Source organism: Rutidosis leptorrhynchoides, chromosome 6 (assembly GCF_046630445.1).
Source record: "Rutidosis leptorrhynchoides isolate AG116_Rl617_1_P2 chromosome 6, CSIRO_AGI_Rlap_v1, whole genome shotgun sequence".
Lineage (NCBI taxonomy): Eukaryota > Viridiplantae > Streptophyta > Magnoliopsida > Asterales > Asteraceae > Rutidosis > Rutidosis leptorrhynchoides.
The window spans coordinates 158,952,168-158,976,383 of NC_092338.1; the positions used below are offsets into that span (position 1 = coordinate 158,952,168).

At 33.5% G+C, this 24,216-nt stretch overlaps 2 protein-coding genes across 3 annotated transcripts; one reads left to right on the forward strand and one right to left on the reverse strand.

The window, feature by feature from the left end:
- The first annotated feature begins 4,923 nt into the window (after positions 1-4,923).
- On the forward strand, positions 4,924-6,984 carry LOC139855668 (uncharacterized). Its single transcript, XM_071844914.1, has 6 exons — positions 4,924-5,077; positions 5,414-5,587; positions 5,820-5,936; positions 6,024-6,191; positions 6,291-6,337; positions 6,424-6,984. Exons 1-6 carry the CDS (start codon positions 4,952-4,954, stop codon positions 6,818-6,820), a joined length of 1,029 nt encoding a protein of 342 aa, XP_071701015.1. The 5' UTR covers positions 4,924-4,951; the 3' UTR covers positions 6,821-6,984.
- A 5,329-nt stretch (positions 6,985-12,313) lies between these two features.
- Positions 12,314-19,144, reverse strand: LOC139852989 (uncharacterized). Of its 2 annotated transcripts, none has more exons than XM_071842345.1 (13): positions 19,006-19,144; positions 18,069-18,272; positions 17,815-17,987; positions 17,552-17,663; positions 17,375-17,467; positions 16,871-17,044; positions 16,393-16,530; positions 15,186-15,389; positions 14,916-15,100; positions 14,645-14,756; positions 14,470-14,565; positions 13,695-13,865; positions 12,314-13,025 (listed from the first exon to the last, which is right to left on the reverse strand). In XM_071842345.1, exons 1-13 carry the CDS (start codon positions 19,126-19,128, stop codon positions 12,474-12,476), a joined length of 2,337 nt encoding a protein of 778 aa, XP_071698446.1. In that variant the 5' UTR covers positions 19,129-19,144; the 3' UTR covers positions 12,314-12,473. The 2 variants fall into 2 exon arrangements, with proteins under 2 accessions (XP_071698446.1, XP_071698445.1); XM_071842344.1 differs by having other exon boundaries at positions 17,543-17,663.
- Between the last annotated feature and the right edge of the window lie 5,072 nt (positions 19,145-24,216).

Consider the following 24,216-nt stretch of genomic DNA (forward strand, 5'->3'; position numbering starts at 1 on the left):
CATTGGGTTTACTTGAAGACCCAAATGGATCCAAGCACATAATATAACAAATATCTAAAAGACTCATATGGGTCCAATCACAATACAAAAATTACTTGAAGACTCAAATGGGTCCAAATGGGTTCACTTCAAAAGATTTGTTTTTCGGCGCGCGTTTTTCGGAGCGTGATTTCGGAGCGCGTATTTCGGCAGCCGTTTAAGGCGCGCGGTTTTCAGCGCGGGTTTCGGCGCGCGATTTCGGCGCCTGTTTTCGGCGGCCGTATTCACCGCGCGATTTCGGGGTGCGTTTTCTTGGGGCGTTTTCGGCGCGCATTTTCGTCGCGCGTTTTCGATGCGCGTTTTCGATGCGCGTTTTCGATGCGCGTTTTCGGAGCCCGTTTTCGGCGCACGTTTTCGGCGCGCGTTTTCGGCGCGCGTTTTCGGCGCACGTTTTCGTCACCCGTTTTCGTCGCCCGTTTTCGTCGCGCGGTTTCGGCACGCAATTTCGGCGCGCGGTTTTGGCGCAAGTTTTCGGGGCGCGTTTTCGGGGACCGTTTTGGGCGGCCGTTTTCGGGGCGCGATTTCGACGCGCGTTTTTGGGTGCGCGTATTTCGGTGCACGTTTTCATCGCGCGTTTTCGGAGCCCGTTTTCGGGGCGCGTTTTCGGCGCGGTTTCGGCGCGCGGTTTCGGCGCGCGGTTTCGACGCGCGTTTTCGGCGCGCGTTTTCGGCACGCGGTTTTCGGCCCGCGATTTCGCCGCGCGATTTCGGCGCGCGTTTTCGGTGCGCGTTTTCGGCGCCCATTTTCGGAAGAGATACATTAAAAAATATAAACAAGAAATTTTTTACTAGCCCGACCCAACCGACCCGGGTCTTGACCCAACCCGACCCGAGTCTCGACCCAACCCGTTCGACCCATTTTAATTCTGACCCGTTTCGACCCATGACCCATTTCGACCCGAACCCATTTGATCTTTGATCCAACCCGACCCATCTCGACCCGTTTGCCAGGTATACTGTTAAGTAAACCAATTGAGAGAAAAGAAGTTGATCAACGAAAAGCCAAACCTTCGGATGAGTGGCAACGATGAGAAGAAGAGCACAAAAATTGAAATAAGATGATAATCTTAAACACGCAATTGGTAATACCTGTGGAAGCTCCTTAAGTTATTACCGGACGATCAAAGTGAAGTCTTAAGAAATTAACATGAACATTTTGAAAATTAACGAAAGATGTCAAAACAAAAATAACCATCCTTAGTAACTTTATATTCCGTAAACACGGAGTTAGTGCTAAATGATATCACCGAGACATTGCCTGAGTGTTATAAGCTCTGGGTTGGATCTGAGTCCTAGTTGGCGCATGTTCGAATCCAGGGGAGGTTTTCTCAAGAATTCTGTTGTGGTGAATAAAGTTGTATGCCCTAAGCCACTCGGTTTCATCCAAAACTCACCGGGTACCCAATGAGGCGATGGTGTGTGAAGAGTTTCCTTCTAGTTACGTGTGTGTGAGTGACAAATTAGAGTATTCGATGTCGAAATAGCCATTAAAATAAATGTGAACTAGAACGTAACAAAATTCCTATATCGCATGAACTTTACTTACTAGTTATAACATAAAAACCACGGTTCTAACATCTCTCTCTTACAGAAAGCGTTGTAAGTTCCATTTTATCAAGACAACATATTTAAAATTTCAATGGTATATGGTATTGACAAAAATGCCAGATAAAACTAGAGGTTGATTACCTGAATAGAAAAATCAATACATTTTTTTTTATCAATAATACGTTTCTCATTTTACATCAAAAGCACATTACATACATTAATTTATTTCTACATATGAACAACTCTGTTATCGTCAGCATCTAAAATCAAACATTTGGAAGCAACAAGTTATTACAAGTAAAAGTTAACCACGCGAACAAATAAGAAATAAGGTACACCTCCATATGATATAAAGTCGCGCCTTTTGGTCCCTTATTTGCTTTGAACATTTCATCACCGAACGGTTTTTCTTGAATATCGTTGAACTTGAAGCCGCCATGAGAGGCTGATCATACAACTTATTGTTGTTAGAAGCAATTAAACAGGGCATTATTTATAGATATACGTAAAAAGCAACTTCTATAGAGCTAATATTGACAAATCCAGAGGTATACACAACTTTATTTACGAAATTAATCTGCTATATTAGCGTGTTCGTTTAATATTAGTCATTTCGACTTTGGAAACATGAGTTTGGCTTAAAATGAGGTATAATGATTTGCATAGTTCTAATCTTTCAAACCATATCTTTTGTGGGTCTCTTTTGGCCTATGACCAAACTTGTCATGAAAGTGACACATCATCAACTTTCTTAGCCTTTGTCTCTAAAAAGAGTATAAATTGATTTTGTTTTTTGTTACAACAATGTGATTTATCTACACAAAAGTTTATCATATTTGAGATCACTTGTTGTCCATCTATATCATTCATGTAGTTTTTAGGTGTATATGTTTTTGTGGCTGTGAGATGAAGCATTACATGATTCATTCTTGATAGTTTTGGTATGAATTGGACAATATCATGTGCTATACCATGTGTGGATTACGTATAAATCAAAATCACCATCGAAGTGATATTTTATGCATCTTACGTACGATTCTGGGCATGACTTGTGAAACATTCAATAACATGGTCGTAGTCATATATATGTTTCAATATATATGACGTGGATACAAAACTAAAGATCGAGTATGCGTGTGGAAGCTGTTGAGAGCGTAAAGAAAAGAACAAAGAATTCTGAGTACCCCGTGCACCGAATGAGTGTGTCGTTCAATCGGGGTGCTAGACCCACATAAGTGGGGTAAGGGGAGGAGGTACGAGGTAGACAATCATTCCCTTAACTTAGAATAAAGAAAAGTCATTTCTACGCTCAGAGTAAACACCTTAAGAGTAGCGAAAGTCCTCCCGCTCAATGTTCTATGGATAAAGAGATTGTTTCCAAATTAAACTCCGGCCAATAAGTAAATTAAAAAGTGTAAGATGCCATGAAAATAGTAGAATCAAATTTTCATGAATTTTAAACCTGCATAAAATTCAATTAAGGCTCTAAGTGACACTTAATACCTAATAAAATAGAATTCATTGATGCAAGTGATATCTTTCAACATCACGCAGTAATTCCCTTACTCGTTACTACTATATATACTCCACCTTTCATGTCAATATAATGTCAACTAATTTTCTGATATTAAAAGTTGTTCCATTTAACATTTAGTTATCGGAAATTTAAAAATGGTAGTCAGTGTCATTAGTTAAAAATCAGGGGAAAAAAATTCGAGAAGATAGTTTATTTCAGTAGTATTACTAATTAAAAATTTACACTATTCATTTGTATCACTAGTTAAAAATTCAATAACTTTTTCATTACATCGTGTATATCACACACGAATATACGTGTAAGTTAATTTATATTATATTTCTTTTCACCTTTTCTAACTCTCATTCTTTCCTTTTCATCTCATTTTTTACAATCGAAATAAACTCATCAGAAAACACATATATTAGACAAAGTTATCAAATTGTATTACCATGTAAATGTTAAATCTATAATTATATATTCTATATCTATATTTATTTCTATCTATATTACTTATTAATATAGAAGTTACTTTAAGTACACAAGTCACAAAAAATTTCTTCTGTATTTGTTTACAAAATTGGAAGTTGGTAGTCCACTCCTCATAGAATGAGAAAGTTTGATGTTCAAGTTTTACGTGGTTGGTACGTAAAAATAATTGAAAATGAGATAACTCGATTAGATTGTATATAATTTTACCTTTAATTTACAACAGTTTACAATTTTACCACTTATATTTATCTGGATTTTTATCATACATTATAAATGTATAAATTAATTTACCTATTTATTATTATTTATTTTAAAAAAAAACAATTACAATAATTTAAGTTATCTCAAATGAAATACTGAACAATAAATATGAGATCGAATGAGTAATGGATTAAGTTTATTTTATGTTACAACATTTTGCTTTTCTTTTCTTCTTTTCTTATATAACAATACAAAATAAATTTGATTTTAAGTGTTTCATAGGAAAAGAAAAGATCAAAAGGTTTGCGAAAATAAACGAATAAGTAAATGATTACGATTAGTAAACTTAGTGCGCAAGGTCAAATATTTTAAAATCAAGGGGCCTTTTTTGCCATAATGATAAACTTTATAATTGAATCAGATTCTTCCAACGATTTTCTGTTTTGATTTTAAACCGACTCAACCTCTACTCTAACAATACGAATAATAATCCAAATATATATTTTGAATCCTTCTTATAAACACATTGCCTCACATTCGGAACGAAAACCCTAAAAATTCGATTCAAAGTTTTCTTACTGTATTTTCATTTACAAAGTGTTAAAGCGATCAATGAAGGTACGTTTCTATTCGAAATAGTGATTATTCAGTATTTATCTTCGTTAATTATTTACTCTGTTTGTTAATGATCGATAGATGTTCAACAGATTTCAAAACAATGTTGTTTCTTCTTTACAAAATTGACAAAATTCACATGTATTTGCAATATATATGCGAAAATATGCGAAATCATTATGCATGATATATACCGGGTTGTCAACACCGGGTTCGGTTCACAAAGTCGGGTTGTAGAGAAGACCTATTTTGAATCTATAGATAAGACCTATTTTGAATCTATTTCCTAAAATCCTCTGGAGTGTTTACTCTTTCAAACAAAGTCTAAATTCTAAATAGTTTATTTCTAGTTTTTGTGTATTACTGTGTTTTTAGCTTTTATCGGTGTATATATGCATATATACATTTGTTTGTATAATGTATTGATCGATTGATACAATATTCATTGTGAAATATTATTTTAGGCTTTTAATAAATTTTTTATTTATAGATTAATGATTGTGTTTCTTGATGTTTTCAGAAGAAAGGCAGAAACCAGCAGATGGAAGTTGAATATTATGATCCTGAAACCGGTTTCGTATCGAAAAATACTGATGATGACAGTTCAGGCAAAATTTTCAGCACTGAACTTATTGATATTTCTATTCAAGATGCTAGAAATAAGAAGGTATATCAATTAATTTAAGCTTATTATATTAATTTTGTCATTAAATGATCAATTTGATTAATGTTGCCCTTGTTTGAATCACTACTGTTGTTTATTTACATCAAATTTGGTTCAAGAATTCATTCATGAAATTGAAAATAACACACAGATTTCATCTATTGAAATTTGAATATTGAATATAAACATTATCATGTGAAGTAATACACATTGCCATCTTGAAATGTTTTTGGTGATTAAAGGGCTGTTTAACATTCTATTTATATGGATTTTGTAGAATACATTACCAATACTTGATCGATTTACGTGATAAATATAATTAGTGAGTTTTCTTTGCAGGAAAATATTGATTCGAACATGGATTTGATCAAGAGCTTAATGAGAGAAGTGGAATCTAAAGAGAGAGCTGCAGAAAAAGCAAAAGAGGCTGCTGATAAGTACAGATTGTATGTTCTTGCTAAGGTGGGTGAACTCAAAAAGGCACAGCAGATTGCAAAGGAAGCAAATGATCTGGTACTATTTTTCGTTGTGTTCTATTTATATGCAATATTAGTCCCTGTTTATAACTCAAAAAGGCACAGCAGATTGTATGTTCTTGCAAAGTATGAATTTCTATCAGCATTTTTGCATGTTTATTACTCATATTATGATATGATGAAAATTGGATATAATTTGTGGTTGGAACTGATAGAACTTGTTAGATTTTACTTTTGTTTGGTTGGAACTTAATTTTCGGTCTCTGCAGAAATCTAGTGAAGTATACACCCAAAAGGCTGCTTTAGCTACTGAAATGAGGGAGCTTCAACTTTGTGTGTCGGGAGTGATAAAAAAAGGAGATGAACAAATTACCGATCTTGCTGAGGTATTACTTTTTTTTTTTTTTTAATAAATTTGGGTCAATTAGTACTTGTATCGTGATTGTAATGTTTTGAAATTTTTGCTTGATTAGATGCGTAGATCACTGGAGCACAGATTAACTTCTGCAGCTATGAAAAAGAAAGCAGCTGATAAGGAAAAGTCTGAAAGTGTAAAATCATTTTCTTACCAAAATCAACAAATGGAGAAGTTGAAAGAAGATTCAAAGAGACTAAAACAAGAAGCAATCGAGAATCTAAAGGTAGTAATAATTCAATCAAAACAGATAATTTTCGAAATTGTCTGCAGTTTTTGGTACCCTTTAATATAGTGTGTTCTGACTTTTTTTCTTGTTATACAGTTGCAGCAGTTTCTCAATGATCGTAAGCGTGCAGTCAATATGCTAAAGTAAGTTGCAGTATTCACAATAGTTTTATAAATGGAAAAGTTACAAACTTTGTTTCAGAAATTGAACAATTGCTTGATTTTTGCAGGGAGGAGTTATCGTGTAAATGTTTCGACGTTAAACTGCTAAAAGGGGAGATTAAAGGTTATCTAGGTATAAAAGGAGATTTTCAAGAAGCGTTGGTTAGCGAGGAATATTGTTCTTTTGGGCCAATTATACAAGAAATTCGACCGGCAGAAGAATATCAGAGGACTGATGGTATGATTAGAGGGTGGTTAAGAGATCGCACGAGCAGGTATTACGGAAAGGAATCAAGGAATAAAGCTATGAACGAATGGATTAAAGGCGAGATCAAAGATGCGATTACAGAGTATGAACAAGGAGAGTTTGATATTAATGGATATGGATGCTATTCTGAAGAGGTTATGGATGCTGAACTGGATTGGGAAGAGATGTATTTTGATATGATTGCAGTTGCACATTGATTTGACATAGATTTACTTGGACAGTGTTGGATTTTGGTATGAATGCAGTGGCACATTGTTTTGATGTTCATTTACTTCAACAGTATGTGTAGGATTTTGTTTAGTGTAATTGTTCTCTTGCATGAATAATTGGTTGTTATTCATATATTGATCATTTCCATTTTGTAGCTTTTTAAAGTTTTAGTAGAAGAAAAACACTGTGGGCCCATAAACTTCGTTATCAGTAGAGAAAAATAGAGCAAAAGATAAAGGAGGGATATTTTCACCATTAAATTTTATAAATTTACTCATAATGCATAATAATAGTGGGTTTATCAAATTTAATGGTGAAAATATCAATATCCTTAAAAGGTCAAAATCAATTCGACACTTGTGTATGTATTAATATGTTTTATGACCCTTTTAATACTAATCATAAAACCTAAAAAATCACCTTACTATTTAATATGTTACGTAGTATCTAATTATCGTCTACTTGCAAAAATAAAAATAAAAAATATTACGAGATTAAATTCTCCAATTTATTCTCGTTAATTACTCTTCATTCTTTATTTTACTAAAGAAATTAGTCAATTTTCTCTTGAATATTATGATGAATAGGGCATTTATCAAATTAATTTCAAATCTAACAATAATTGTTAGATATAGTTTTTTTTATGACGAATGAATAACTATTTGTAATTAACATGAAAAGGTAAGGCTGTTGAAATTAACTTTGCCAAAATCACAACTGACACACCCATGGATCTTCAGTACCTTCTATTTGATGATTAATTTTATTTTATAATTTTAAATTTTAATTTGATAATGGAAAAAAAGACCATGGATGCGGTGATAAAGCTATAGGATTTTTAATGGCTTTTTTGTGAGCAAATGTGCAGTTACCATCCAATATTTTATTTGTTAGATGCATAATTTTGTAGGATAGTCTTAGTCACATTGTATAATATGAGAGCAATCCATTTTACATCCGATCGATGATGACTTTGAAATTAAACTGAAGTTTGCATCCATATTTATATATTTGGATGATGCATCTCTTGATGAACCTCGATGTACTAAGCATCCATAAATTTGTTGTCACACGATATAACATGCAACAATAGATTATTCTCGGTGCATCCATTCCATAAATTATGCATTATGCATCTAAATATCTTCATGTAATCATGTATTTATTTATTGTTTTTATATCCAGTGATTTATTGTCATCAATATAACCAGCATTTGTTCCGATTTAGGGTTTTGATAAAGGATTACATGTATTGATGCATCTCCATCTCCAACAAATGTAAAAGCAGATGATTTATTTTAGATTAAATAAAATAAAATACATACTTAAAATCTAAAGCCTAAAAGATAGGATGATAAAATTACTTATATGTCCCTGTTCTCATTTTATATATTTGTGACAACATTATCATGGGAATGCTACCCATATATATATATATATATATATGAATTTATGAATTTATAAATTAAAAATATATAATTATAATATATTTTGCACCGGGGGTCCCTTGGTTTTAATGAAGAAAATAGTAAAAAGACGATTATACCCTCATATGCATTGCACATGACAAGGGTTAACGGACCTTTTTAACAGAAATTTGACGGAGGGACTCGAATTGCAAAATTCAAATAATTAAGAGACGCTGATTGCCAAATTAAAAACCGAGGGACCAAAGTAGCGATTTGGAGTATAATAGAGGGACCAACTGAGTAAAAAGTCCCAAAAATATAGATTTCTACTTTTAAATGGTTATTTTAAGTAACAGTTATTTTAAGTACGGAGTAAATTATTTTATTATTGGTATATGGTTAATGGTTTTATTTTTTTAATATGTAGTATAAATTTCGCAAAGTTAGTTAATTACTACTCCGTATCAATTAAGATAAACATATCAAAACATATATTTTGATAAAGATATCAAAATCCCTCATCATAAATAACTGAACATCCGCTTAATATTACCTAGAAAGCGTGTTTACGTACTTCCTTGCAGTTTTCATAAAAATATTAACAGGTATGCTTTCATGCATCTGCTTCTATATATATTCTGCGCTAACTTTAATATATCTTATTTGTGGATGTATATATATTCAGATGGAAATCAATTGTATGAACATTATTGATGAATATGATCATGTGGACGTTGAAACGATGGTTAATCATCATTCTAATGAGTTCGATTCGACGTTGAAAAATAGTATGACGTCTCTAAGTCCTACTAAACAGCTTGATGCAATCATTGATAGTGCTATAATGAAGAAGGTAAATTTAATCAGTTTTTTGCAAATTTAGTTAATGTCGCCACTTTGATGATTTGATCAGTTTTTTGCTCGTTTAATTAGTTCAAGAATTTTTGTTGTATTAGTATATAAAACACATGCATATAGATTGAAACCCGAAACATGTATATATTGTAACCAGCTAATTTTTTCACCGGGGGGAATTTTTTATTTTTTTTTTAAACATAGCACTTTTTATGGGCAAAATTTGAAGGTTTTTGGACAAAATTCAGGATGTTTTTGAACAACATTTGAAGGTTTTGGGGTAAAATATGTAGGTTTTGGGGCAAAAAAAAATCCACTAGGGGGCAAAGTCGAAAAAATACAAAATTTTTACACTGAAAATTTGCTAAAATTGCAAATCCACTAGGGGCGGGGCCCCTTGCCCCTACATAAAACCGCCCCTGCCAATAACCATAGCTACATTCGGGCAGGGTTGAGCATAAAAAGAAAAGTTATAAAATATGGATTTAATCAATTTTACTTTCTTTCTTTTTTTCGTTGTTGCAGAAAGATCTGGATTGCACAACAAAATTAGTTACCAATCTAATGAAAGAAGTTGAATTTGAAGAGAAAGCTGCAAAACAAGTGAAAGAAGAAGCTGCTCAGTTTAGCATAGATGCTCTTGTGATAATGGATGAACGTAAAAAGGCGATGCTAGAACAACAAAAAATAAATTCTACGGTTGTAAATCGCGTTTCAGATAATTAATTAAAAAAATGCCATGGTTAATTTGTTTCAAATTAGGTGATTTACTACTCTTGTGTATTTGCAGCTTGTTAAAAAAGTTGATGCTGAGAAGAATGTTTTAGCTTTAAAAACAGAGTTGCTTTGTCGACGTGTTGCAAGAATGTTGGATGTTGGAGATAAATCGCTCTATGTTCTTAAAGAGGTAGTAATTACGCTTACGTGTTGATAAAACTTGCATTGATCCAATAATCACTATCTAGTTTTTTTTATGTTAATTAGATGCGCGAAGGACTCAATTTGAGATTGAATTCGGCTTTGAAGGAAAAGGAGTTGGCTATTGAAAAAATACAAGAAAATGAATCGGCACTCGTGGACCAAACAATCGACTTAAACAAGATGGTTGAAGAATTTGATAAATTGAAACAAGAAACATTTGAGAATTCAAAGGTGTGATAATGTTAAATTATACTTAACAAATGCCATAGCATTGTATTCCGTGGCGGAACTTGAACCCTACTACGGAGAAGTGAAGGGGTAAACACTAAAAAAAAGACCTTGTTTTTTAGTAACAAAATGTTTTTTTGGTGTAAATTTTATTTTCCCGTTAATCAACGTGAGACGGATACCTCCTTTGGGTAACACTAGGTCCGCCACTGATTGTATTGATATTGTCATAACAAGAATTTGTTTTGTTTCAGTTGCAGATGCTCCTTAACGATCGTGACACCACAATCGATAAGTTAAAGTAAGTTGTAGTATCCAAATAAAAACCTTGACTTTAGGCGTGTTTTGGTTTATAAAACGTTACATGTTTTTTTTTCTTTTTTTTTTTTTTCTTTTTTTTTGTGCGCTTGCAGGGGTGAGATATCTAATAAAGTTCAAGATGTGAATGTTATAAAAGATCTTCAAAAAGAGGAGATTGAAATACCATCAACTGATTTAGATCATGAAAACCTTGATGAAAATAAGGATTGTGTTACAGAAGAAAAAGTAGCAATGTCGAATGAAGATTTGGGTGAACAGAGAAAGCCTTATTTGTTTACCAATTTAAGTGAAGGTTTGCGTGAACATGAAAAACGTCATTCGTATACTTCTTTAAATGAAGGTTTTCTGTCAAGGAAGAATGAAATGGAAACCGCAGAAAACAACGAAGTAAACAAACTGCAGGCAAATAGAATGGCTGCTAACGGTATCGAACAGGTACCTGCAAATGATGAGGCTGCATGGGACATATATATTATTTTGATGATAGCTTTTCTTGTCGCTTGCGTAGTATTTTGGTTTTGAAATGTTTATTCTGAGAGATTTTGTTAAGTATTCTTTACGTATTCTAGTTTCGTTGTGACTTGTGCTTTAGAAATTAGATATGAAACAAAGATCACGTTTGATAAAAGTGAATGATTTCGTGCTGAATGGTTCATAATCTGAATGAATTAAAGCTCTGAATAACCAACCTTGGTTCTGAATAAAAATAATAAGTTGTTTGATAATCGTATGAATGAACGATATGAATGGGGTAAAATTACCTTATTAACGTGTTACAGGGATAAAAAAAATTCAATATGCTATTTTTTTTAAGTGCTCTGGATATGATTTTGAGTACGATACAGAAAATTCAAGTGCTTAATGGTTAAGAATTCAAGTGCTTAATGGTTGAGAGTGTTTCAACTTTGATTCGGCACTAAATTCTTAACCATCCAGTATCACGTCATTTAGAGGTTGGAAACAAACGCACCGAATGCTGAATGATTCAGCATTCAGCGTTGAACCACTCGGTAAACAAAAAATCAAACTCTTTGTTGGACTTGGAATACATTATGACTAGAGGTCTTAAATACTTAAATTTTGACAGTATTTTCTCTATAAAGTTTTATGGGTCAAACAATACACGTATTCGGAATTTTTACTATCGCCGACTCTACATTCTTGAGTTCTTTTACAAGTTGAAAAAAAAAAAAAAAAAAAAAAAAAAAAAAAAAAAAAAAAAAAAAGGGTGATGCGATTTAAAAATAAGTCATTTTCATCAATTGATATTTGGGTCATTCGTTTTCAAGACCATGTCCGACTTGAGACTTGTTCAAGTGGGCATCAATGCATGGTTCAAACGTTAAACAGGTTTCTGTTAACCTTAAATGGCTCATGGTCTATGAGTCCACTAGGTTTTTTTTTTTTTTTATATGTAACAATAAATACCAGATAAAAAACATAATATATGATCAAGCATAATAATACTTTAGTGCGATTATAAGTGGATCCATCGTTAACATTCAGATAACCATAAAAATATGTCTTGAGATATTCTCATCCTGTTTGGGCACAAACTATGCTGATTAATTTGATCATCACAGGACCATAAACACAAAAACGAATAAACATCACATATTAGATTTATTCGTGTAACAAATCCAATAATCCCCACTAGATGAACAAGTTCTTATACCAAAAAATCCAAAAGTTGGGCAACATAGAACGATAAACGTCACACACACACACACACACACACACAAAATCATGAAGCTTAAAATTTCTGTAAACAATAATCAGAAGGTATAACAACACGACGAACGGTTATATTCATCAAGAGTAATCCGTCTTTCAGAAAAGGCGTCGCATGCCGTTTAAGTGGGTCTAAGGTAACAGTAACAAAACATTTACGAGTTAATCAATCATGCTATAAAACTGAATCTTTAAGCCACGAGTCTTTTTCAGCTTCGGATTCCAAGAATTTATCATTCAGCTTCGTTTCAACAAGATCAAGTACTTGAACGCACCTTTCAGCCTTTCTATATTGTTCTTGTGCAGTCACAAGCTCTATACGTCTCTCTTCAAGATCCAATTTAGCAGCTTTTTTAACCAAACTTGTGTTGGCCTTCATATTTACAAGCAAAGCTGACTGTTTATGGACAGCGATCTTTTTATGTAAAGCTTCCAGGTGAGTTCGAAGCCAGGCAACGTTCATGTTGGTTGCTTCTGCATCTAACACTTGCATCTCTATTTTGTCCATATCAGAAATTATGGTTTTAAAATCATCTGTTTGAATTCGTTTGACGACTTCACAAATACCCTCGAGGATCGATTCTCTAACAGAAGCTGCTTTGACTAAACAATCAGATGTGATGTCGCCGTGTTTCTTGAAAATAGCTTCGAGAATTGGTGCATTACTTTTCGTGATTTTGTAGCCACAGAATATCATGCTACATAAAAACTTTTTGGGCTCTCTTTGCTGTACCATATGAAAATAACTTAGAAATGGCAAGACGGGCGGGGCGGGGCAAGTAATAGGTCAAATAGGTTGGTTGAAAAGTTAGATTCTTTTCTTTTTTTCGTGTTAACCAAAATATTACTGTATGTAATTTTGTAAAAATTAATTGTTTATTCCTCTGTATATCAACCTTAACATAAACACACACACACACACACACACACACACAAAACCATAACTACAGTAGTTATTTTTACGTTTGATTTCAAAAGAAAGTTGCCATAATTTAGTGGAGACTTGTTCATATTTATGGCTAATGACTAAAGTACTTAATTTTGGTTAGAATTTGCCATGACGTGTTGGAAACTGGTTGAACGAGTCAAACAAGTCAAAAGTCTTTCAAAATGTATTATTAAGTCCTAAATCATTTATTTCAAAAGGTAGATTTTCAATATACCGATATAGATTTTTAATCGTTTTTTAAAATTTAAATTCGTAAAACTCTATTACTCTAGAAATAAACAATATATGAGTGTTTGCAGGTCAGATAAACGGCCAGTCCTGAAAACGGCCCTTTTGACCCGTTAGCCTACTCCATCTAAGAGTGTGCAAGTATGGGCAAAAACCATAAACCAGAACCGCAAAAACATAGCCATACTAGATTAGTTACAAGATGCAAATGTGGTTTACCTGTTCGCCATCTCTCTTGCGTTTTCCATTAACTTCTGTCACACAATTTGAGGTTGTTGATGGATCATTAATTGAAACGACATTCTTTTCATCATCCGATTTAATGTTATGAGTTGTATCGTTCCTCAACTTGCTTGTATCACTTGTACAAGGATTAGTACCTTTAGCCTCCTGTTGAAAAAATTTGGTTAATAAACATACGACAATGATGACCGACATAAGTTAGTTTTGGTTGAACCAAAAATCAGACAGCAACATATAAAATGAACAAAGAGCACATAACTTCTAAGCTTTTGCCATATTTACAGTTGTAAAATGACAAAAATACCCCGAATCTACTTGTATATATATTTAGCACTCCATCTATATATAGGCTTATTTTTCTCATTTTACATCTCTAGACATTGCAAAAGCATAAGAGCACTCTATATTTTACAATGTTTTAGAAAGTTTTCGCCAGATCTGAACATCAAACAAAACAGAATTTATATTTTGTTTTTTTATTATTGGGTGGCATGAAGGTTAACTTGTGGTAAGAGCCTGATATCCTTGCAAGAGGTGTCAGGTTCGAATCTTGTCATAGCCAGGGAAGGGTTGGAAACAGTCAAAACTCAAAGGTGTCATACAAAATTTTATTGGTACTTTATAGAAAAAAAAAAAAAATTAATCAAAATATAACTTATAACTATTTACTAAAAAAAAAACCATTGATTTTAAAAACATATAAGATCCTATCTTTAAATTTAGTGTATAAAAATTTAGTAGTAATGCTTACATCTTGTGCCATATCCGGGCGAATTTGTCTAAGTTTAGCAGCAGCACAGTTCTTGAGAACTCTCTGCCCTAATCGCCAACAAATAGGTGAAGCAATCTGCAATAGTATAGAATTTAATTGATTGATTATGAATAAAAAAAGTTCGTTAATGAAGATCCAAAACACGATTAATCACCTTATTAACCTTTTCGATAGTGGCAGTTATAAGAGCTTCAAGAGCGAGCGCTTCACCACTTCCCTCCATAATCATGGTCATTATTTTCTCCATTTTGTGTTCATTATTAGAGCTTAAATAAAAGGTTAAAAGAAGAACAAACTCAGTTAAGAATAACAGTTTCTTCTCTAAATGATATGAAGTTGAAGTCTGATATCATTTTATTCATGTATTTCTATTATTATAGCATATAAACTTTCATAACAACCAATTAAAAAAAACTGGTCCTTACTCGGCAAAAGTTAGAAAATGTTTAAAAAGGCGGCCTACTAGTTCCTCCTCCACTTGTACGTCCAACATTATTACCGGCAATCTCGATTTGCTAAAACTAAATAAATTGAGAACTCGAGTCATCTTGTCACAGTACCCTCCTTCAGATTGTTTCTCAAAGGACGTCACTAACGCTTCAAAAAACTCCTGTATTTCATATAATAATGTATAAATAAATATAAAATTTCTGGACTAGTTAAAGAAAAAGCTGATTAAGATGTCTCGTACTAACCTTCATATGTTGGTGATCGTACGGGGGAGCATCACGGGGCATAAGTCTTATAATGTCACAGATGCAACATACAACTGAAATATTGACGTTCATGTCAGGATGTCTCACCAGTCCCTTATCAATCAATGCCTGAATGGTTGGATTCAGTTCTTTAATCATCATTTTGGATGGTTGTTGCACCATACGCAAAACATTCTCCATTTCCTATCACAATTATACAAAGCTAACTTAGTCTAAAACTGTCATGACATTTGACCAATTGTTGATTCAAATAGAATGAGAACCTTGTATAAGAATACTGATAACCATACACATGAATGTAACATGATTATACATTACTAATCGAGTAAAAACCGTTTCCAACCCGTCCCTGGTCACCACATATCTTAAAATGTAGTACTCATGTAATCAGAGTGCTTATTTTGGGGCAACAAGGTAAGCAAACTTAATGATTAAAAAATGCATATTTTGACATAGATATAACAGAATATCTGGTGTTATAATTTTTTCTCCTAAGGCCCCAAAAAATAAGCACATAAAACCAGCATAATTTATGAAATAGCCTTTGGATCTGGTAATGCTTACAAGCTATTCTCAATCAAAACGATTACAATGTTAAGGCCACTCCCTATTGTAACTAAACTATTCATTCTCTTAACCTTCCACATCAGCGCCAATATACTATAACTAACCCATAACTAAACACTCCCTATCATGGCTAAAACAATTCCCCTCTTAATATACAACGTACAAGCAACAAAGCATCAAGTCCAAACAATAAAAAGCCATTGGGACCCACAAATTCTATAACTAAGCCTCATACCTCCGTTAAATCCATGGGGAAAGCGGATAACTAAGGTGGGTAACTAGCTTGTGCCTATGGTTAGTTAAGGGTAATGACGGGTAATGAGTGGGTAACTAACTGTAGGGAGTGGTCTAAGATCATATTTAGTAAGCAGATCCCTGTTTACTTTTTTTTTTTTTTTATTTAAGAAACTTAGTTTACCCTCTTTTATGCACCGACTTAAATTAATCAAGTCCTTTTTGCGAACTTCAGATAGAAAAATAAACAGAGTGGTTTCTCCTTAATACGAGAATGAATAAATATGCAGTCGCAAACGCCATCTGAATTTCGTACCAGAAACCCTAGCAGTATTTATTATTAAAATTAGCTTCAATCGAGTAGTAAAGAAAAAGAAACCCTAACCAAAAGAACGTTGAGAATGTCAGGCGTTGAAGAAGAAGAAACATTAATCAGCTTATTCCGGACGTCCATCAACTGAACGTCCAGCTTATTCCCTGAACCCCTTCCCCTTGCTGTCTGTTTATTCCTCTGTATATCAACCTTAACATAAAAAAATAAAAAAAAATAAAAAATAAATAAAAAATAAAATAAAATAAAATAACTACAGTAGTTGATTTTACGTTTGATTTCAAAAGAAATTACCATAACGGGTCAAAAGTTAACATCATTTTTAAAAATATAAAAATTCATATAACTCTATTACTCTAGAAATAAACAAGATTTGAGTGTTTGAAGGTCAGATAAACCCGTCCTGAAAACGCCCCTTTTGACCCATTAGCCTACTCCATCTAAGAGTGTGCGAATATGGGCAAAAACCATAAACCAGAACCGCAAAAACATAGCCACACTAAATTAGTTACAAGATGCACATGTCGTTTACCTGTTCGTCATTTCTCTTGCGTTTTCCATTAACTTCTATTGCACAATTTGAGGTTGTTGATGGATCATTAATAGAAACGACATTCTTTTCATCATCCGATTTAATGTTATGAGTTGTATCGTTCCTCAACATGCTTGTATCACTTGTACAAGGATTAGTAGTACCTTTAGCCTCCTGTTGAAAAAATAAAAAATTCAATTATTAAACATATGACAATGATGACCAACATAAGTTATATTTTGTTTTTTTTTTATATTTGGGTGGCATGAAGTTTAACTTGTGGTGGGAGCCTGATATCCTTGCAAGAGGTGTCAGGTTCGAATCTTCTCATAACCAGGGAAGGGTTGGAAAAAGTCAAAACTCAAAGGTGTCATATAAAATTTTATTTGTACTTTTTACAAAAAAATAATCAAAATATAACTCATAACTATTTACTAAAATAAACATTGATTTTAAAAACATATAAGATCCTATCTTTAAATAATTAAATTTAGTAATGCTTACATCTTGTGCCATATCCGGGCATATTGGTCTAAGTTTAGCAGCACAGTTCTTGAGAACTCTCTGCCCTAATCGCCAACAAATAGGTGAAGCAATCTGCAATAGTATAGAATTTAAATTATGATGAATAAAAAACGTTCGTTAATGAAGATCCGAAACACGATTAATCACCTTATTAACCTTTTCGAGAGTGGTAGTTATAAGAGCTTCAAGAGCGAGCGCTTCATCACTTCCCTCTATAATCGTTGTCATTATTTTCTCCATTTTGTGTTCATTATTAAAGCTTAAAAGGCTAAAAGAAGAACAAATTCAGTTAAGAATAACAGTTTCTTCTCTAAATGATATGAAGTTGAAGTCTGATATCATTTTATTCATGTATTTTAATTATTATAGCATATAAACTTTCATAACAACTTTTTAACGCAAAGAAACAGAGTCCTTACTCAGCAATAGTTAAAAAATGTTTAAAAAGGCGGCCTACTAGTTCATCCACTTGTACGTCCAACATTATTACCGGCAATCTCGATTTGCTAAATATTTGGAGAACTCGAGTCATCTTGTCACAGTACCCTCCAGATTGTTTCTCAAGGGACGTCACTAACGCTTCAAAAAACTCCTGTATTTCAAATAATAATGTATAAATATAAAATTTCTGGACTAGTTAAAGAAAAATCTGACTAAGATGTCGCATACTAACCTTCATATGTTGGTGGTCGTACGGGGGGGCATCAGGGGGCATAAGTCTTATAATGTCGCAGATGCAACATACAACTGAAATATTGACGTTCATGTCAGGATGTTTCAACAGTCCCTTATCAATCAATGCCTGAATGGTTGGATTCAGTTCTTTAATCATCATTTTGGATGGTTGACGCACCTTACACAAAACATTCTCCATTTCCTATCACAATTATACAAAGCTAACTTAGTCTAGAACTATCTTAAAATGTTAAAAAAAAAATAAAAAAAAAAAAAAATTAGGTAAAAAGGATAAAAGGTAAAAAGTTTTTCCTTGTTCGGGCTACCCGGGAGGGGCTGGATTACTCCCTGGTTGTTTCCGACCCTTCCCTAGTCACCATATATCTTAAAATGTAGTACTTATGTAATCAGAGTGCTGATTTTGGGGCAACAAGGTAAGCAAACTTATTGATTAAAAAATGCATATTTTGACATAGATCTAACAGAATATCTGATGTTATATTTTTTTCTCGTAAGGCCCTAAAAAATAAGCACATAAAAGCAGGCAGCATAATTTATGAAATAGCCTTTGGATTTGGTAATGCTGAAAAGCTATTCTCAATCAAATCGATTACAACAGTAAAACAGGTTAAGATCATATTTAGTAAGCAGATCCCTGTTTACTTTTTTTTTTTTTTTTTTTATTTATTTAAGAAACTTAGTTCATCCTCTTTTATGCACCGAGTTAAATTAATCAAGGTAAAACTCTCTCCTTTTTTCGAACTTCAGATACAAAAATAAACAGAGTGGATTCTCCTTAATATGAGAATGAATAAATATGCAGTCCCAAACACCAACTGAATTTCGTACTAGAAAGTAGAAACCCTAACAATATTATTTATTATTTATTATTATTAATATTAGCTTCAATTAAGTAAAGAAAAAGAAACCCTAACCAAAAGAACGTTAAGAATGTCAGGCGTTGAAGAAGAAGAAACATTAATCAGCTTATTCCGGGCGTCCATCAACTGAACGTCCAGCTTATTCCCTGAACCCCTTGCTGTCTGTTTAGTCCGCATTTTTTTAGTTGCTCAATATTCGATTTACCGGCTATTTGAGTCAAAGTTGCACTTATATCACTTTTTCTTTTTTTAAGGGCCTGTTTGGTAATGTTTCATTGAAACACCTTGAATTTTGCATAGTTCACTTTCGACACCATTTTTATGGCTAGTTTTTTTTTTTCCCTCTAAAAGAACTCTTTTTTTTTTTTAACAGCAGAAATTTTATTAAGAATAAAAAACTAGCGAGACGCTAGGAATAAATCCAAAAAAAAACAAGGAAAAATTACAAGAAATTTAAAGGAGACAACAACCATTGAGACCAATTACATCTTTTCTTATGAAATCTAGCAAATATCCAATTAAACCCGGAAGTTACAATGGCGTCGAACACGTGGCATTTTCTGAATGAGCGATCTCTAAAAGAACTCTTAACCATGACGTAACATCATGGGTCACTGATTGCCATATCAGCGTCACATCAGCACCTTTTCCCATCACTAACCAATCACTAACTGCTAACCATCATAACGTACCTTCATTAAATAATTATTTTTTTAAAACCTAGATTTTTTATTATTTAAAAATTACATTAATAAAAAAATACAAATAAAAATTCAAACTCTAAAATTAGATTGCATAATTACATAAAAAAGAATTAAACTACTCCTCGAACTCGTCCCCGTCTTCGTCCTTGTCTTCATCTTCGTGAATTGCCGAAGTTCCTGATTCATTATCATCATTGACATGCTCGGGAATTGCCGAAGGTCCTGCTTTTGGGTTATATCTAATACGTGCATTAGGTGGTAGACTCCAAATGTGTTCGATAAGCATGTCTCGGAGAAAACGATGAAAGGTAGAATCGCGTATTTCTTTGTCCATTCGCATATGCGTATCTACCATTTCTCGTATTGTTAATGCACGACGAACTGGACGATAATCCTCCTCTAACTCACAAAAAGCTCGACCGTTATCTTCGGTTATCATGTTGTGTAAAATCACGCATGTGTAAATAATACTTTGGATTATCTCGATATAGAATTGCCTTGCGAGACATTTAATGATTGCAAAACGACCTTGTAGTACACCGAAAGCTCGTTCGATATCCTTTCATGCCCCCTCTTGGTACCTTTTAAATTTTGATGTTTTTGGTTCAACCATACTTTTGAACAATTTCACAAGTGTCGCCCACTCAGGATAAATTCCATCCGCTAAATAATAGCCTTTTGTAAAATGTTTCCCATTCACCGTAAAGTTACACGGTGGAGCTCTATCTTCAAGTAACTCTTTAAATAAATCGGATTGGTTTACCACATTTATATCATTATTTGAACCAGCTGGTCCAAAGTAAGCTTGCCAAATTCACAAATCATACGAGGCGACCGCTTCCAACATTATTGTTGGGTGACCATGATCGCCTCGTATATATTGACCTTTCCAAGAGACTGGGCAATTTTTCCAAGCCCAATGCATACAATCTAGACTACCGAGCATGCCCGAAAAACCATGTATTTGCTCATGTTGTGTAATTAAACGTTGAACATCATGGGCATTCGGTTTTCTTAAAGATTCGCTCGAAAATAAATGTATAACACTTTTGCAATAATTTTCTAAACAACGATATGATGTGCTTTCAAAACTTACGACAATTAGCATACGGCGTTGCTCCCGATATTTTTGATGAGTATTTGCAAAACTTACGGGTTTCGCCCAAAAACCACCAAATCTCAACTTTGGACTCATTTTTGACCTCAAATCCGAATACATCTTGAAAGGGGTAAATCAAGGGTTAGGTAATTTAGGGACGAATGAGGATCAATGATCATAATGCACGTAAAGATAATCTTATCAAAACTTTTCTAAACTAATGAAAGATTCTCTTACAACATAACAGTTTGATCAAACAAGAAAGAAATAGGATAGCATGCTTGAGTACATTAGTAAATGTATCCTTCTTGATAATCAACCTTAACAATAGCACATTATCAAAATGATCATAAAAGACACTTGATATGTATGAACTTAGCTTAAGGGACGAATGCTTAACTTGAAAGAATGAAGAATCCTACTGCATGCTAAATTTAGATCAAAGTATATTATTGTCCTCAAGTATTCTATAGAACGAGCGAGAAGATCACCAAAACGCGCTTGGCTTGAAGACACGATCAAATCTCTCCTTATGAAGCTACAAGGTCGAACCACGGCCGACCGCACACTCAATCGCATAGTGTTACTCCTCCATGGCTGGATCTACGGTCGACCGCAGATCTATCGCACGACACCTGATGGGCTTTAAATCCTAAATTGAACCCTCCCTTTTCATTTCCCTCTAAATCAAATACATCCATTCTCTCTCACGGCTCAAGGCTCCAAACTGCACACCGAAGAACTCACGATCATACAATCTTAATCTTCACTATTGGTAAGATTAATCTATGAGTTCCTTTCATTCAATTGTGTTTGTATGATGTAATCTTCAAAACATTTGAAGAAACCTTAACTTGAAAACTCTAAACTTTAAATTGATGCAATCAAATAAATTAGTTCTTAAAACATTCAAATCCTTGAAGTTGTGTTACAAGTAATCATATTGCATCATTTCAAGTTATGGATTCTAGGGTTCATTGTACAAATAAATTAGGTTTTCATAAAATCATTGTTCATATGATGCAAATACATTATCACTAAAAGAGAGTGATAATGTGAAGAATGTTAACATCAAAATACTCATGTATTGATGATAACAAATTTTGCAAATCATTAACACATATGGACATTCTGAAAATCAGTGTTCATACAATTGCAAACACATTGTCACTAAATGAGAGTGAGAATGTGAAGAAAATTAACATCAAAACACTCAGGTATTGATGCTAACCAAGTTTGCAAAGCATTAACACATATGAACATTATGAAAATCATTGCTCACAATTGCAAACACATTCTCACTAAAAGAAGGTGAGAATACGAAGAAGTAAAGCATCAAAACACTCGTGTATTGATAATAACTAAGTTTGCAAAACATGTGAACATGGAATCAACAATTGAACCATTTGCATATACACTTTGAACTGAGCTAAAGTGTTATTGTAGGAAATGGCAAGGACTAAGGATGTTGAGTCAAGGGGAAAGAAAACGCACAATCCTCCGAAAACTCAAAGTCTTATGATCAACTACAATAAGCAATTCCTCAGTGATAGGAAGATAGCTGAAGGAAGACGGGTTTCATATACCTAATTACTCGATCTTATGCATGCCTTCGCGACACTCAAATGGATGGCATTCCTAACCATTTGATGGTCCAATCTATTCAACTCTCATTCGAGAATACTACGCAAACTTCACCTTCGAAAATAACCGAGTCTCCTTTACCCTTCTTGACAAATAATACTCCTTCACCCTCAAGGAATTTGGTGAAATACTGGAAGTTCCGTATGAAGGTCGTGAATTCTGCAGCAGACATCACGACATAATCAATCTTCCAAGCTTTCTTTCCTCTGATGTAACTGATGTGGTTGACATGTTATGTGATGTGCAAGCCTCCCATGAAGAAATCCTTGAAAGAAGAGTGCTAGGAAGGCACCTACTTCCTAAATATGACCTATAGAGTCGAGTGATCAGCTTCAACGTCTACTGTAAAGCTGGAAATCATTCAAACATCCATGCCACTCAACTTATATTATTCTGGTGTTTGGAAAACAAGGAGCCTGTTAACATTGCCTATCTCATGGCTTCATGAACGAGTAATCTCATCACCGAAACAACTTGAGCACTACCATATGGAATGCATCTTAATAAGTTGTTCGGGTATCTTGAGATTACTCATCATGATTCTCACCAACCCACTCTCAACCCCATTAAGGGACAAGCAAAAGGAAAAACGCAAGCTACATCCTCCAAAAGGAGGAAAAACAACTGAAGAGGAAGGTCCAAGTGAACCAAGTAAAAGGACTATTGAGATCCTAGATAGTGATTAGGAAGAGACTACAGACTCCATTCATACCTAGGACATCAATGGAAAGCTTGATCAAATTTATAAGAATCAGATCAAGAACAAGAAAAACTCAGTCCAAAATGAAGAAGTTGTTGAAAGGAGTACTGAGATCACTATCATGCAAGTCAAGTAGAAATGTTGATGTCGAGGAGAGTGAGTGAGGATAAAATGTTGGTGTGTGTCAAAACATGTTTTAATTTGCTTGTAATTTGGTTTATTATGACTTGAATTTTAAATTGCATGCTATGAGATCACTATCATATTACAATTTGGTTTCTGTTGTTTTATCAAGACATATGTTGCAACGCATGTGTGACAACCCGGAAATTTTTGACCAAATTTAAACTTTATCTTTAAATGATTTAACGTTTCCGACACGATAAGCAAAGTCTATGAAGTTGAATCTCAAAATTTTAGAACTGTTTCATTACATTTGACTGCTCTCGACGATTCATGAACAATTATATGTATGTATATATATATATATGTACAAGTAAAAACGACTTTCCTACAGTAAAACACTATTTGCTACAGTAAAATGACTTTGCTACAGTAAAACACTATTTGCTACAGTGAAACCGTATTTTGCTATAGTACTACAGTGAAAATGACTTTGCTACAGTGATTTGCTACAGTAAACACTATTTGCTACATTAAATACTATTTGTTACAGTAAACACTATTTGCTACAGTACACTATTTGCTACAGTGAAACACTATTTGATGCCGACGAACTAGCAAACAGAAACGGATAAGGCGGCCATGCGATCGCATGGCAAAAACACTGAAAACTCATGCGATCGCATGAGGTACTGTAGCAGGCCACATACTATAAAAGCTCGATTCATTCCTCCATATTATTATTTTTTTATATTATTATTATTATTATTATTATTATTATTATTATTATTATTATTATTATTATTATTATTATTAAGATTAATATTATTATTATTAATCTTATTATAATATTATTATTAGTAGTATATATACCTAAAATACTACGACGAGGTCATGAGCGTGTCACTTTCAAAATATGTTTTCGAGCGGGATAGAGCTAAGGAAATTATGGGTTATTGCCAAGGAGGTTATGGGTAATGTTCGGGGGTATATTT

Excerpts from the sequence above, each read along its gene's own strand:
- LOC139855668 (XM_071844914.1), top strand. The coding sequence starts at position 4,952 with ATGGAAGTTGAATATTATGATCCTGAAACCGGTTTCGTATCGAAAAAT. Across the intron at positions 5,937-6,023 it reads AAATTACCGATCTTGCTGAG|ATGCGTAGATCACTGGAGCA; the intron begins GTATTACTTTTT and ends TTGCTTGATTAG. Across the intron at positions 6,192-6,290 it reads AAGCAATCGAGAATCTAAAG|TTGCAGCAGTTTCTCAATGA; the intron begins GTAGTAATAATT and ends CTTGTTATACAG.
- LOC139852989 (XM_071842344.1), bottom strand. The coding sequence starts at position 19,128 with ATGCGGACTAAACAGACAGCAAGGGGTTCAGGGAATAAGCTGGACGTT. Across the intron at positions 18,273-19,005 it reads ACATTCTTAACGTTCTTTTG|GAAATGGAGAATGTTTTGTG; the intron begins GTTAGGGTTTCT and ends TAATTGTGATAG. Across the intron at positions 14,757-14,915 it reads CATTTTCTAACTTTTGCCGA|CTCTAATAATGAACACAAAA; the intron begins GTAAGGACCAGT and ends CTTTTATTTAAG.